The sequence below is a fragment of the Pseudopipra pipra genome, chromosome 20, assembly GCF_036250125.1.
Source record: "Pseudopipra pipra isolate bDixPip1 chromosome 20, bDixPip1.hap1, whole genome shotgun sequence".
NCBI lineage: Eukaryota > Metazoa > Chordata > Aves > Passeriformes > Pipridae > Pseudopipra > Pseudopipra pipra.
The window spans coordinates 2,351,001-2,365,103 of NC_087568.1; the positions used below are offsets into that span (position 1 = coordinate 2,351,001).

At 41.4% G+C, this 14,103-nt stretch overlaps 1 protein-coding gene across 5 annotated transcripts in view; it reads right to left on the minus strand.

Moving 5' to 3' along the window:
- CAMSAP1 (calmodulin regulated spectrin associated protein 1) overlaps window positions 1–14,103 on the minus strand; it is a 34,665-nt gene that overhangs the window by 11,976 nt on the left and 8,586 nt on the right. For 4 of the 5 annotated variants that reach the window (XM_064676677.1, XM_064676675.1, XM_064676679.1 and 1 more), the window contains exons 3-6: window positions 4,877–5,139; window positions 4,152–4,313; window positions 3,444–3,524; window positions 2,433–2,465 (exon numbers count right to left, since the gene is read on the minus strand). In XM_064676677.1, the coding sequence (XP_064532747.1) occupies window positions 2,433–2,465; window positions 3,444–3,524; window positions 4,152–4,313; window positions 4,877–5,139 (539 nt within the window). The remainder of the gene's footprint in view (window positions 1–2,432; window positions 2,466–3,443; window positions 3,525–4,151; window positions 4,314–4,876; window positions 5,140–14,103) is intronic. The other variant, XM_064676676.1, reaches the window with a different exon arrangement.

The window sequence follows — 14,103 nt, forward strand, 5'->3', positions numbered from 1 at the left end:
GGAGCTGCTAAAGCCACTCAGCTGAGGAACAGATCTTGGCATTGCCTCTTGCAGTTCTTGCAAGAGAAGTTGCAGGGTTGCTAATTCCTAAATCACCCACACACTGCACTGCACTGGAGGCTGTGTCTGGCTGAGCAGCAAAGCAATGGGACAGCAGGAGCACAACAACTGGCAGGAACCCCTGTCAGTGCTGCAAAACCAGCCCTCTGGCACTTCAGGGCATTAATAACACCCAGCATTTAACCCCCCGGCCTGTCTGATGTGCAGATACACCAATCATGTATTTAACCATCAGAGGAGAGCTGGATTTTACCAATGGCATCCTACCCTTTTCCAAGCCAACCTGGGAAAGCTCTCTAGATACACACACACACTCCTATGTGTCAACTCAGGATGGCACAGGCTGTGAAAAAATCTGTTCAGAGGAATGAAGATCGCTTGGAGGAGCAAGAACCAGGTTCATTTCTTTGTTTTGCATAAATATAAGTTAAGTTTCCCAAGGAACTCAAAGCTATCTCTGTATTTAATGCTGGTTTTTTTTTCTTGTCCTTTTACCAGGTGCAAATTATCTTTTTCCCCAGCCTGGAGCACTCCATGAATATGTAATGGAATGGGAATCATACTGTACCACACGAGCATACTCCACTGGTTCCAGCATGCAGTGTGATATGGCATGCAGCAGATCAGGCTTACACAGAGAGAAACAGTGAGATAGATATAGGATGGTGGTTATTCAAACAACAGAACAAATCAAAGGCATCAGCAACATCCATTATGCACTGGGAATGTGGTCCCTCAGCCTGGGAAAATAAGTGTGCACACTCAGGTGAACTGGTTAGCTTAAAAGGGTCAGCATTTAGCCACTGGGAGTAAGCATATTAAAAAAAAAAACCAAACACTTCAGAAATTCTTTTGAAACTTTAATTCCTCCTATGTTTAAAGTAGATAAAAATAGTTCTTTTCTAATAGGCTTAAATAGAATTTAAACCAACTGCAGTCAACACTGAGAAGTAAAATCTCTAAGAATTCCTTGTTTCTTGTAGCTTTGGTGAAAAAACCCACCAATTTATCAAAGAGGGTTTTTAGGGACTTAATTTAATTCCTTGGTTTTTGCTCAACTATTATTCTCTTAACCATTCAGTCTTTTATACTGAAAACTCTGAATTCTTCCTCATATTTTAAGTTGAGTTTTGTGTTTTGTTCCCCTCCTGCCCATGCACACAATTAATGACATTTGTATGCATTAAATGGTGCTACTGAAATAGAGATAACTCTATATTAAAAATGCCCCAACTCACAAAATAAAAAAGAAATACAGAAGTGACAGAATCTGACAACTACTTTGGGAGACTGCAAAATCTGCCAGTAAACCAGTTTAATTTAAGTTGTAGCAGTGAGACAACCTCTATTTACCCCTTTGGTTTAAGATATTTCAAATTTTTACTGCAGCCCATATATTTGGTTCAAACAAAGGATTAGGAGGCAGCAGTGGGACTGAGCTCTCTGTGGGAAGGCAGAGAGGTCACAGGGACAGGGAAATTCCCCATCACACCTGCCTTTTCCAAGGAATCAGCAACTGAGACAACAACTCCCATCTCCCCAGAGAGAAAATGAGCAACACCAACTCCTGCAAGTGCAGGAGAAAGGGCATCAAAGCTCAGGAAAGCAAAGGAACAAAGGAAAACCTCTGCAAGTTAAAATAAACCCGGAACACTCCGACAGAACAAAGCAGGATTCTATACCACAAGTACAATTTTGGTATTTTTTTTATAGAGTGGGATTTTTTTTTTAAAGAGTGGAATTGATATTCCACTTTCACATTTCAGCATCAAGAAAAACAAGCATTTTGTTCCAATATGCAAACTGTCTCCCCTCCCATCTGCCAGCTCAGGCTCACTAACTAGGAAGTGTCACACGGGATCCAAAGTGGTCTGTCCAACCTCCCAACCCCATCCCAAGGAATAACAGAGCTCTGGTCCTGACAGACTCAGGTGCAAGAGCAGTGTAGGAGCATTATTTAAGCACAAACATCTGAGTATCTTTGTGGATTCCAAGATTCAACAGCCATTTAAGGCGCCCAGCTTTGCCCTCACCTCCGTGCTGGGATCAGTTCCCTACTTCCAACAAAAATACAAATATTCCAACTGTTCATTCTCCAGAGTTTTCCTGCTGCTGCTCCATCTCCCTCCCTCCCTCCTGCAGTGTGGAAGCAATTTGGGGATGCTGTGATTATGCTGGATGCTGTACAGTATGCAGAAAGCGTGTCATGGAAGCAAAGCCTGATGACCCAAAAGCTTACAAAAAAATTTAAAAAAAAAAAGGTGTTTTTCAAAGAGCAGCTAAGAAGCATTTTAATGGAAGCAAACACTCTGAGGAAGTTCAAAAAGCCATGGTTTTGTGGATGACAACTGGTGTAAAAGTAGTTCACTTACAGGTACTAATTTCCAATACCATTTGGAAGGAGACTGCTCAGGAAGCAAGGAAAGGAATGTGGGAATAGGAAAGGAACATCAGCAATGCAAGTTAAAAGCAGTAATACTTAAATGCACTTCAGCAATAAACACTTTCATATTTTAGAGGGGTTGTAGCCTAGAAATTTAGATTTAAAGATATTAAAAATGAGTCCTAAGAGTCAATAGAGTCAAATAATTGAAGGCATCCTTCAGACTATGCATCAGCTTGTAAATTAAACAGCTCTTTAGCTCCTTATTTTTGAAGGATATTATTTTCCATAAAAGGCACTAACATGAAAATTAAACAATTGTGCCTTGTTCAAATGTCACACTTTGATCCCCTTTGCCCAGCAATGCCAATTTGAGGAAAGAACATACTATTTATAATTTATGAAATCATAAATTGGGAGCTCAGAGAGCTGACAGACATTATGTTTGACATTCTCCAGAAATGAAAGTGTGCTATATTTTGCAATATTAGTGCATTGTGATATAATTTCAAGGGGAAAAGCTGGAAAAAACTACAAACACACACATGTAACATTTGAATGCCAAGAGTATCCTTACTGGACAGAACCTGAATAAGTCTCTGAATATACATTAGACAAATAACCCATGCAAAAAAAAATACACCCCAAAAGCTTTCAAAATATATAATATATATAATATATATTTCAAAATATATAATATATATTTTGTGCTGTGAAAGCTGAGTCACATTTACCCATGTACAGTTGATACAAGTTATTTTAAGTTGAAACAAGCTGTTTTCATCCAACTGAAACTTAAAGGAAAGTCAGAAGATACCAGTGGGCTCCAAAGGTAAGGAAGGAAGGGCACTGATGACAGAGATAAAACAAACTGGATGCACAAAACCTCAGGAGTTTTGAGGACTGGAGCCCTCACATTTCTCTGACAAAGAAAATACTGATATTTAAATCCATTCATCATCAACACACAATATCAAGACTGAAGACAAATTTGTTTTACCTTTTGATGCCCTGGACTTTCCATTAGTTGCTGTTTTAATTTAATCTCTTTCTCTGTTATCTCTCTCATTTTAAGGTTCACCTAAAAGGACATTACATAGAAAGTATATTAAAATACATCTGAATATGTTTCCACAAGTCAAGTGTTCTTCCTCCCATGGAATGGTCAATCCATTCTACAAACATTAAAAGTTCACAGAATAACATGTTGCAACAGCTTTCTAGAGCAATTCTCTATTAACAGTAGCTGTAATCACAACTAGGGAATCCTAGGTTTGCAAGGAGACATTCCCCTTGGAATGTGACTCTGGTGTCACTCAAAAGGGTTACAGTAACTTAACTGCTGCCCTTGGAAAAGTTTCAGTATTTCTGGTGAATGTGTTCAAGCTGGTTAGAATTAACTCCACCCTGTTATTTAACATGAAACAATCCTTCACCTAAAAAAAACAACCAAAAAAACCCCACCTCACAGTGTGAAAATAAAGAACCCAATTTCTACAGTTTTCCTAACTTAGTTCCTAATTATCTTCCTCATTTTCAAATTTACCAGCTTTACTCATCCCTACGAAAAAGGAACTGCAGAAGTGGAAAAAGGTGACAGGAAATGCACCGGTGAGAGAGACAGAAGGAAGACACTCATCAGAATAATTTTAAATATCTGAAAAGTGACAATAAGAGACAGGCATGCTTTCCCCAAAGCAAATATTACCTTGTTAATCCAGAAAACCATTGCATCCTCCAAATCATAGGGCAGTTCTTTCGAGGCACTGAATGTAGAGAAGCGCTTGACACTCGCCACCACCTTCTCAATGCTGATCATCTCCACGGTGTAGGCCATCATCAGAGCATCAATCATGGCCATGTGAGAGCTCTGAAGGGGAAAACAAGGAGTATTGAAAAGTAAAATCCCTCTTAAAGAATGGTGTGAAGTAAGGGAACACAGAGGTACCCCCGGAATGCCAGGCAGTGCAAGGGGTTCAGGAGAGTTTATTCCAAAGTGGAGAACACTGGATTTACAAGGGAAAACTTCTAACAGTGCTGCAAAAAGCACTGGGCCTGAGAAAGACATGCCTCCTGTTCTATTCCAGGCTTTTATCTTTGTAACATCTGAGGGTTTCTCTCTCCTCATAGCAGAGAGAGAGAGCCTGAAAGCTTCCTCTGGAATCCAGAAGGAAAAAAACCCATCCACCTATCCTTGAGAAAGGTACTTCTTTATAGGCAGGAAAGACTTCCTAAGTGAAACAAGCCCTAATCTCCTCGTTACAGATCTTCCAGAAGGGTATCTACACTTACAGTGCTGTGTTCCAACTGTATTTAAAATCAAAAACCTCCTCAAGTTGGCGACCTAGAAACGAAGAGCTCTTCCCTCCCCTCTCCCTATTTTACCCAGCGTTAAATAAAAGGCAGCTCGTTAGTGGCTTTAATTAAGCTCACCATTTTGATTGGTGCCGAGCCCAGCTCAGACTCAGACACAGGTGTGTCATCGCTCTCCATGACGTAAATCCCCTTCCGAGACAGCGCCTGGATCACGGACTGGTGGCCCTGCAGAGCCGCCACCTGGTCGCCCTTGAGGATGAGGCTGCAGACGCGGCAGTACAGCTCGCTGGACAGCAGCAGCTTGATCACCGGGGGCTTGATGTGCTCCTGCTCGTACTGGTCGATGTAAAACGGGTCCTTCAGCTCCTCTGGGACGTTGTCTGGAAGAGCAGAGAGAAAGCTGGTTAGTGGGTGTTAGTGGGGTTTGATTTTCTTTGGGATTAGAACTGTTTGGAGCACAGGCTGAAACAGAGGGACAGTGGGGACAGAGTGGCTGGAGAGAAAGGGAGCTGGGGGTGCTGAGTGACAGCAGCTGAACATGAGCCAGGTAGCCAAGAAAGCCACCAAGAAAGCCAAGAAGGCCATCCTGGCCTGGATCAGGAATAGAGTGTCCAGCAGGAGCAGGGCAGTGATTCTGCCCCTGCACTCAGCACTGGGGAGGCCACACCTCGAGTGCTGTGCCCAGTTCGGGGCCTCTCAGTTTAGGAAGGACATTGAGGGGCTGGAGTGTGTCCAGAGAAGAGCAACGAGGCTGGGGAAGGGTTTGGAGCACAATTCCTGTGAGGAGCACAACTTGGGGTTGTTCAGCCTGGAGAGGAGGAGGCTCAGGGGAGACCTCATCACTCTACAATTCCCTGCCAGGAGGAGGGAGCTGGGGGGGGGGGTTGGTCTCTGCTCCCAGGAACCAGCAGCAGGACACGAGGGCACAGTTTTATGCTGTGTCAGGGGAGGTTTAGGTTGGACATCAGGAAGAAGTTCTTCACAGAGAGAGATCAGACCTTGGAATGGGCTGCCCATCCCTGGAGGTGTCTAAGGACAGCCTGGATGTGGCATCAGTGCCATGGTCTGGGGGACAAGGTGGGGTTGGGTCACAGGTTGGACTCGATGATCTCAGAGGTCCTTTCCAACCCTGTTGATCCTGTGATTCTGTGAAAATGCTCTGGGCATCAGATGGGCACCATTTTTATGTATCTTCAAAGCAAAATCTGCAGCTGCTTGGAGCAAGAATATCCCAAAACATCTGCACACAGCAACAGCACAACTGCAAGGCTCAGTCATTGCCTCAAACTGAACAAGAAAACGAAGCCACTGATATCTTGGTTCTGAACTGCCAAAATTCATCGAAAGACCAAAATATCTGACTAAAACCTTGAGCACTTTACAAGCAGTTTGCAAACCAGTCAGGTCTCCAGTGAGCTGATGGGCTATTTTTTTGACAAGAACATATTTTAGCTTTTTGGCCTTGAAATGAAAATTCAAGCCTAGGAAGCAAACCTCTGCCACTTGGATTAAACAGGAGCTTTAAACCAAGGCTAAAAATTAACTTGTTTTGGCTTGGCAGGATTTCCACAAGTTGTATTAGGATTTTATCACCCTGAACATAGATCCTGAGTGTAGCAATTTGAATGCAAGTTAAAATTAGCAACACAGAAGACCTGACCCTTGCACACCCCCAACCATAAAGATACTTTTGCTACTGCCCAGGAGAGAAAGGCACTGACAACAACTAATATTCCAATCACTCTAAATATGTCTCAGACGTTTCAAATCCATCCCAAAAGAAATACTTTTACTCATACTCAGTAACCAGCTCAGGAGCTATTGATCTTTATAATGGCTTAGCAGGAATAATGAGAGTCTGCAACCCCAAGAAAAAATATTTTCCAGCCTCAGGTGTATTGTCTTAATAGAAACCTGACATTTCCTAATTTTCAGACATAAAATTCTATTTGTTCTATCCAGTCCCTCTGAAGATCTTTCCCCAAAGTCACTTCGATGGTTCATTTTAAACACGTACACCTACAGTTAAAAGAATCATTAATTTGCTTTGCATTCAGCTCATTAACCAGAACAACTCAATTCTCCCATTCCAAGGAATTCCTACCCACAGCATATCCTTAAACTGCAAAAAAAAGAAAAGCCACACAACATCTGTATACTGCAGAGCACCTGATGTTCACACAGAAACCAAGACAGAATTTTACTGTGAGAGCCAGAAGCACATCTCATGTAGACAAAAACATTTAGAAACCAGTGCTGTTGCAACAACTCTAACAGCCATTGTTAGTCAGTGCTGTCCCTATTTTTCAAAATGGGAAGCTTTCTGAAGTTTTTAAAAATTAAGATCACTATTTTTTCTTTCTGTGACACTTAATGTGACTTTATACTGAAGATGGTTGGGAAGAGACACAATAAATCCCACTGGCACTGCCTGAGGGGCATTTGTTAACATGGGTGTCCATTTTTAGTGAAATACATAATAAATTCAAATATTTTTAATCTCCTTAACATTAGTCAACCTGACCTAAAATCAAAGGCTGTTGAAAGCTAATTCCATTTAATGGCCATTGCCATTTCCAGGCAGAGAACTCGAGCTTCCATTTCTAAAGATCCAAAAACCTAAATGCAAAGCAGCTCATATAATTCAACATCTGAGCTCATTACAAGCAGCTACACCTTTAACAACCCAAGCCACTTTGCTTTGTACTAGAATTATTTGTGAAAGGCAATAATACAAGCTCATAAAATATCCATGAAGTTGTACATCTCTGGCAGAGCATTAGCACCCACTCCAAGTTTGAAAGGTTTTTTTTTGAAACCACACACACAAAAAAAAAAAAAAAAGCAAATTTCAAATGTCTGAAAGCACTTGGATTGAGGGGTTTTGTACCAACACCTGCCCTCCACCAGTGACTGGCTGGAACTGGGATGAAATGGGTGGACACAGAGTCCCTCCAAGCCTTGGACAGACCCTGCACTCTGGATTTTCCTCAGGTCCTTCTCCACGAGGTAAAGAACAGACTGAGATTATTTTCTAGACTGTAACTCCAGAGAGCAGAAGGGTTTCTCTGCAATACTCACACCCCCCCAGGGGATACAATCCACTGGATTGGGGTGTTTACACACATATTAAAGCAGGAGAGCCCTGGAAGGGGATGCTGGGTGTGACAGGGGCAGCCAGGCCTCCCACATCAATTTTCGATTAAACCAGCTCCATTCCAATGATTTTTAAAAGCCTTTTCTAGCACTGACTGGATCTGGTTCTCAGGGAGGAGATTCCATGTCACAGAAATCAATATATTTAAAAAAAATTCCCCAAACAAACAAACAACCCCAAACAAACACAAAACCCCAAAGCAAAAAAAAAAAAAAAACAACAACCACCTTGTATTTCTTGTATTTTATCTGCTGTTGTTCACTCTGAATGTCCAGCCAAGAAATCTGAAATCTTTGTCTCCTCTACTGAAGAACCCTCCAACTCCATGTTCCTGATCTCCACATAAGTGCTTAAGGACTGAATGGATTTGGATTGACCAGGATTAAAGGCAAGTCAGGGTGGGAATAACTTCCAGTACCAGGATTAATAATTTGAATACTATCAGAGGAAGTTACTCATCAACATTAATCCTCCCATAATAGCAACTTATTTCACAGCAAACACTTGCCCAGTTTTATTTTCTACCCCATCTTCTGCCAGCTAAATTTGTCTGTGACACATAGGAACGGTTTTGTAACTGATTTCATGTCCTGACAGACAGAGCCATGGAAATTTTAATATATAAAAACCCTATCAAAGCTCAAGAGCAGTGATATTAACTTTATTATTTAATTCACATTTATTTATACCAGACATAGTTGCACTATCCACATGGCAGGCACAAATAAATGAGAAATAAAGGCAGAAAAAACTGCAGTGCAAATGGGATGCTATATAAATATATAACTGAGATGGGAAACTTCCAAATGTAGTTGATGTTCTGAACAGGATGCAATTATGCCAGAAAAGCCTTCCCAGGCAGTTACACACAAAAAAAGAGGTTTAATTGTGAGATATCTTCAATATTTGAAAGTATTTGAAAGTACAGCCTAAGAGACTGATCTTTCCAAGGCCCAGTTTTTATCAGCATCTTTTTCAGCACCTTCCCATCGTGACCTATAAATGAACTCAGATGTTACAAAAGTTCTGTTGATTAAAACTCCTGTTTTTACACATTTATGGTTTGGATTTTGGGAAATTAAAAAAAAAATCGACCTGAAAAAAAAACTAACTTTGAGCAATTCACTTCTAAGCTACAAAACTTTCTGCTGAATAACAAATCACACCAAAGCAAACCAAAAACAATGAAATCATCTCCTTCTTTTTTGCTCCTAACTCCCAAAGGAAGTCACTTTTATGTTATTGGAAAGCTTGCAAACACCTTCTGCTTTTCCCAATGTGCTTTCTGAGTTGTTTCACCAGGTAAATGTTGGCATCAACTTCAAGACAGGCTTTAGAGTTGCCAGTTTTAGGCAAACTGAGAGTTCAAAAGATGAAACTTAAAAACTACCAATGTTTTTATAGTAATTTAAAACCAGCACATAACCTGCAATCAGCTCTGTGAAGGTGAAAATCATTAGTTCAGTTTTTTATCAAGAATTGTTGGAGAATTTACCACCCTACTTGATACCAGAGTTGACTGGATCCCTTTCACACATGGAATTCATGTAAATTTTATACCCTATTAATGACTTGCATGCAGTCAGCTCATTATGGAGCAAAAATGCTCATTTTTCCTGCTTCCCACACTTATAAAATGAAGTAATATCATATTTTTTCCAAGTTTCAGCAGCATAAACTCTTGAGTGTTCTTGCCCTGCTGAGACTGCTGGGGAGACACCTCCACCAGCTCTTTGTGTAAGAGAGGAAGGACCCAAAAATAAACCCCCATGATTTCTCCTGATGCAATTCCTTCAGTCTGTGCCATCATATCAGTGAGTTCTAATCTCTCAAAAACTGCCAGTTCTGAGTACAAATCACCAAGTACAACATCATTTAGAGGATTATAAAAATAACTTCACTTGCAACAACCAGCAGAGAGACAATTATTGCCAGACTCTCTCCTCTCCTTTATCACCTCACTCACAAAAACCTGCTCTAAGACAACCACCTGATTGGGACTTGATAAAGAAAAATACAGCAATCTGAACAAATTTGAGTTATCCCTTGAACTGCTGCAGTGGATACACCCCAGATGTTCTTTTACCTCCAGAAGCACGAAGAACTGGTTTCCCATGGAAAGAGAGCCAAAGTGGGATGGTAAACAGCACAGAGCTTATTCAAATTCTGAGTAGGATTTCATTAGGATCAGTATCTGCTCCCAGAATTATTCAGCACTGGATGGATGTCCTCCAAGCTGCAGAAACTACACCTTCTCAGCACTAAGACCACCAGAATTAACCCCACTCTTTGGTGGTTCTGGTTCCAGCAGTGAATTATAAACCCTGTCAGTGATGTGGAACAGGGCACAGGAACATTTAGGCAGGGAAAAGCCAAGCTAAAGGCTTTGGGAAGTGCTGGGAGAGCGACCGCGCTCATCATCATATCTTTTGATCGAGCACAAAGCCACAAACCTGGGTGAAGCAGGAGAGACAAAATAATAATTATGGAATCCTTCACCCCTGTAAACTCCACACAATAATACCCAGTGTTTATGAAACAGGTGCTGTTAAAGGAACAAACGTTTAACTGTTGAATATTTGCTAAACACAAGAGCTTTCTTACAAGTATTTTTGCTACCAACCTGAGAAGAAAGCTGACAAAGAAGAGCAGGGAATCCAGGGATTTAGGCTATTTAGCCCAGGAAACATGCTCACACTGCTTCTGCCAACCAGTAAATATCACAGCACTGTAAAACCTTATTTAACAAGTAAATTTTAAGCCCTTCAAAGACCAAAAAAAAAAAAAAAGCCCAACTTGCATTTCCCCTCCAATGCATTACATTAGCTCTTGGCTTTCCTGCCTGCATCTTGCCAAAGGTCTCAGGCTACTGTCAGCATTAAGTCTGGAAACTATGTAAAGCTCCCAGGCCTGATAAATAAGTAAAACCCACTGAGTTCCTTTTGAAAAATCCGAATTTTACACACTGTTTTACAGAGGCAACAACATTTGTAATGGAAAGGGCTGGAAACAACCCCCTGTTCCCAGCAAGCTGCAACACTGAGACACTTCCATATGCTCCTGCAATATCTGAGTTTTGACAGTATAACTGGGATGGTGGAAAACATCATTTCTACACACAAACTAACGCTGCACTAACTAAATCTGCCGAGAAATCAGAATTTTTCCTTGTCATTGTCTGTTTTCCCAAGTGGTACCAAACAAAAACATCCTGGGGGTGTTTATCTCAGAGCCTGAGGGGCCAGTGGGGCTGAAGGACCAGGGTCACTCCCCTCTGCTCAGCTTTGGGCAGCACCTGGTCTCATTCCTGCCTGGCAATCTGGCTCATTCCAATGGCTGTGGAGAAGTGATCTCCCCAAGGATGGCTTGCCAAGCCTCCCCAGACCTCCCACACTCACCTCCTGTGAACCAAAGTTCCACAAACCCAGTGGCAGTTTTGCTTCTTGACCACTTAAACATCAGGAACTTTATTTTCTCGGTGCCAGGAGAATTCCTTAAAGTGCCCCTTTGGGTTCCCATGGAAGTTTGTGGATGAAAAAAGGTAATTTTGTTCTAATCAAACCCCATTTTCTCAAACCACTGTCTCAGCTAAAGGGACTTGGAATCTTCCAAGTGCAGGTTTCCAGATGCACAGAGGGATCCATGTCAGTATTCCCAGATTTATCTGGAGAGATGGATGATGCTGAATGGGGAAACACCTTCCTTCACAACATCCTTCCCCTCTGCCTCCTGGAATTCTGACAAACAGTTGTAGGACCTCCCTCTGGGGCCCATCTGTGCCAACCAGGCATCCACCAGAGCCAGGAGCTCCAGCTTCCAGGAACAAACCATTCAGCCCAATTCCTGGGCAAGAAGAGGGGTTGTCTCACAGAATTTCTCTAGCTCTAGTTGTTTGGCTACCAAAATTCTCTTTTCATGGCCAGAAGGAAAAAAAAAAAAAGAGAGGAGGAGTGCACCATCAAATGAAACAAAGCCCAAACTAGGAGTTCAAATCTAAATTATTTGTCATGCATGCTCCCAGGGATTTGTCCTTGAGGGAAAAAAAAACAACAAAGGATGAAGAATTTTCCTACTTAAATGCCAGCTTAGAGGTGAGGAAGTCAAATATTCTTTAACAGTAAAGAGAAAATACAGTTGCAGGTAAAACCTGCAGCGATGAATGACTTTCAGTGACAGTCTACACCAGAATCAAATTCCTGTTCTTGACCCTTCCCACATTTCCCCAGGAGCTCAGCCTTACTCAGATCAAAATGAAATCCAGGATATGCACCAGGATTTGAAAGATCAAGGTACAAAATTCTGTCAATTCACATGCATCAAATCCAAATCTAACATTTCAGGGAAACACCCTTAATCAGCCACTTGAAGGCAGTTATGGAAACCTTATCAGGTAAGATTTACTTCAGAACATGTTTTAATATTATAAACAGAGAAGCATTTTTTTTAACCAAATTAACCAGAAATTAGTCTAAAATAATAAAAAAGCCCCCAAAATCTTTCATCTGCATAGTGAGATTTTAAATAAGAAAATGACTCACTGAACATCATCCAACATCTTAAAACAAAAACGTAACCCTGAGAGATGACATCAAGTCATCAAGTTCAAATATTATTCAAAATTATAATCTCATAGGAAACCTTCTTAAACCCATCTCTCTATGAATTAAAGAGGCTTATAAATTTCGAGGGACTGTGCAATGCTACTCCAGCAGCAATGGCTAAACATGTGACAACGACTTGCAGGAGCCATTTCAAAAATCAAATTACATTTCCACGGGCCACAGTCCTGCAGAGACACACATGGACACAAATCCTTACTCACTGGAGCAGCACCAACAGCATAACACGGAAAAAGTTTATTTTTTCCTATTGTTTGTGGCATTTAAGTGCTGTTAAATGTAATCTGCACAAGCCTAAATGCAAGCAGAAAAGCTGGCAAAGGCTGCTCCAGCCAGGGATCACATCTCTGCCACGGGGAAAGCTGTTTCTTTTTAGTCCTTGGTGAAAGGAAAGCCAAATATTTTTCCAATCAAAGTCTGTGTTGCCAAGTGCACAAACAGACTTGCCACTGAGCAGTTCACTGGTCCAGGAGGTGCAGACACAAGCCTGAGTTGTGGAGCCCCAGCAGACACCACCCAAGGCACGAGGCCACCGAGCTCTCACTGCAGCGGGGGATCCCTGCCAGCCCCTTCCCTCCAGGAGCAGCTCCTCTTGGAAACAAAGTCCCAGCACACACACTGTGCATCTCCAGGCCTGCAATAGCCATTTTATCACTGACGGCTAAAAAGTTTCAGGCAATGTTACAAACAATTCCAGCGACTGAAAAATATTTACATTGGGAAACGCCTGTTCTATTCTTTCAAGTTATCAATGTTTTGCTGACACCCTCCCCAAATTCCCACATTTTTAAACGTCATCTGATCCTTGGGGGAGGTTTTTTGCCTCTTGTTGCGTGTAATAAAATACCTTCACTAATATTAAACACTATGATTTTGTTTTCCCCACAGTCACTGAGATGAGGAGGCCACTGACAGAGCTGGAAATATTTGAAAAGAAAAATAATTTTGACAAATATTCCAGCAAGGATTAATATTTAACGGCAGGAATGGACCTCTTTTCTTCAGCCTTGTCACCAAGTAAGCCAGTGCTAATCCATTAAGTATATTATGAGTTTGGAGAATTAGACTTAGATTAAGAGGGCCACCTCATTTTCCAAAACAAGACTCTGTACATGGTTTTATTATATGTTTTGTTCTGGATAAAAAAACCCCAACCACTAGTGTTCCATCCTATTTGTTCACAATGAAGCTACTTAAACTCAAGATGGATCTAGCACATGGAGACAGATCTAGTTCAAAAGAAAAAAGCAAATTTCAACAGCTGCCAGGAAAACGCTTACAAATATACTCCAAGAATATTTATTTTTCCACGTTAGACTGTACAGACTGGTGACAATGTGAGGGAAGGGAGAACTCCTCTGTCACCTACAACCTGCTCTTTAATGTCACAGAACACAAACTGCACCTGCTCATTCATTTCTTTTTCACAAAAGAAAAACGCTGCTGAACACGAACGGATTGTATTTCAGCTCATCTCGAAGGCAAACCCACAATCTGACAGGATAAAAAGTCCTAACTGAGCACACAAAGGGTGTCAAGGTCCCAGCATCCACTGGCCAAGATGACTA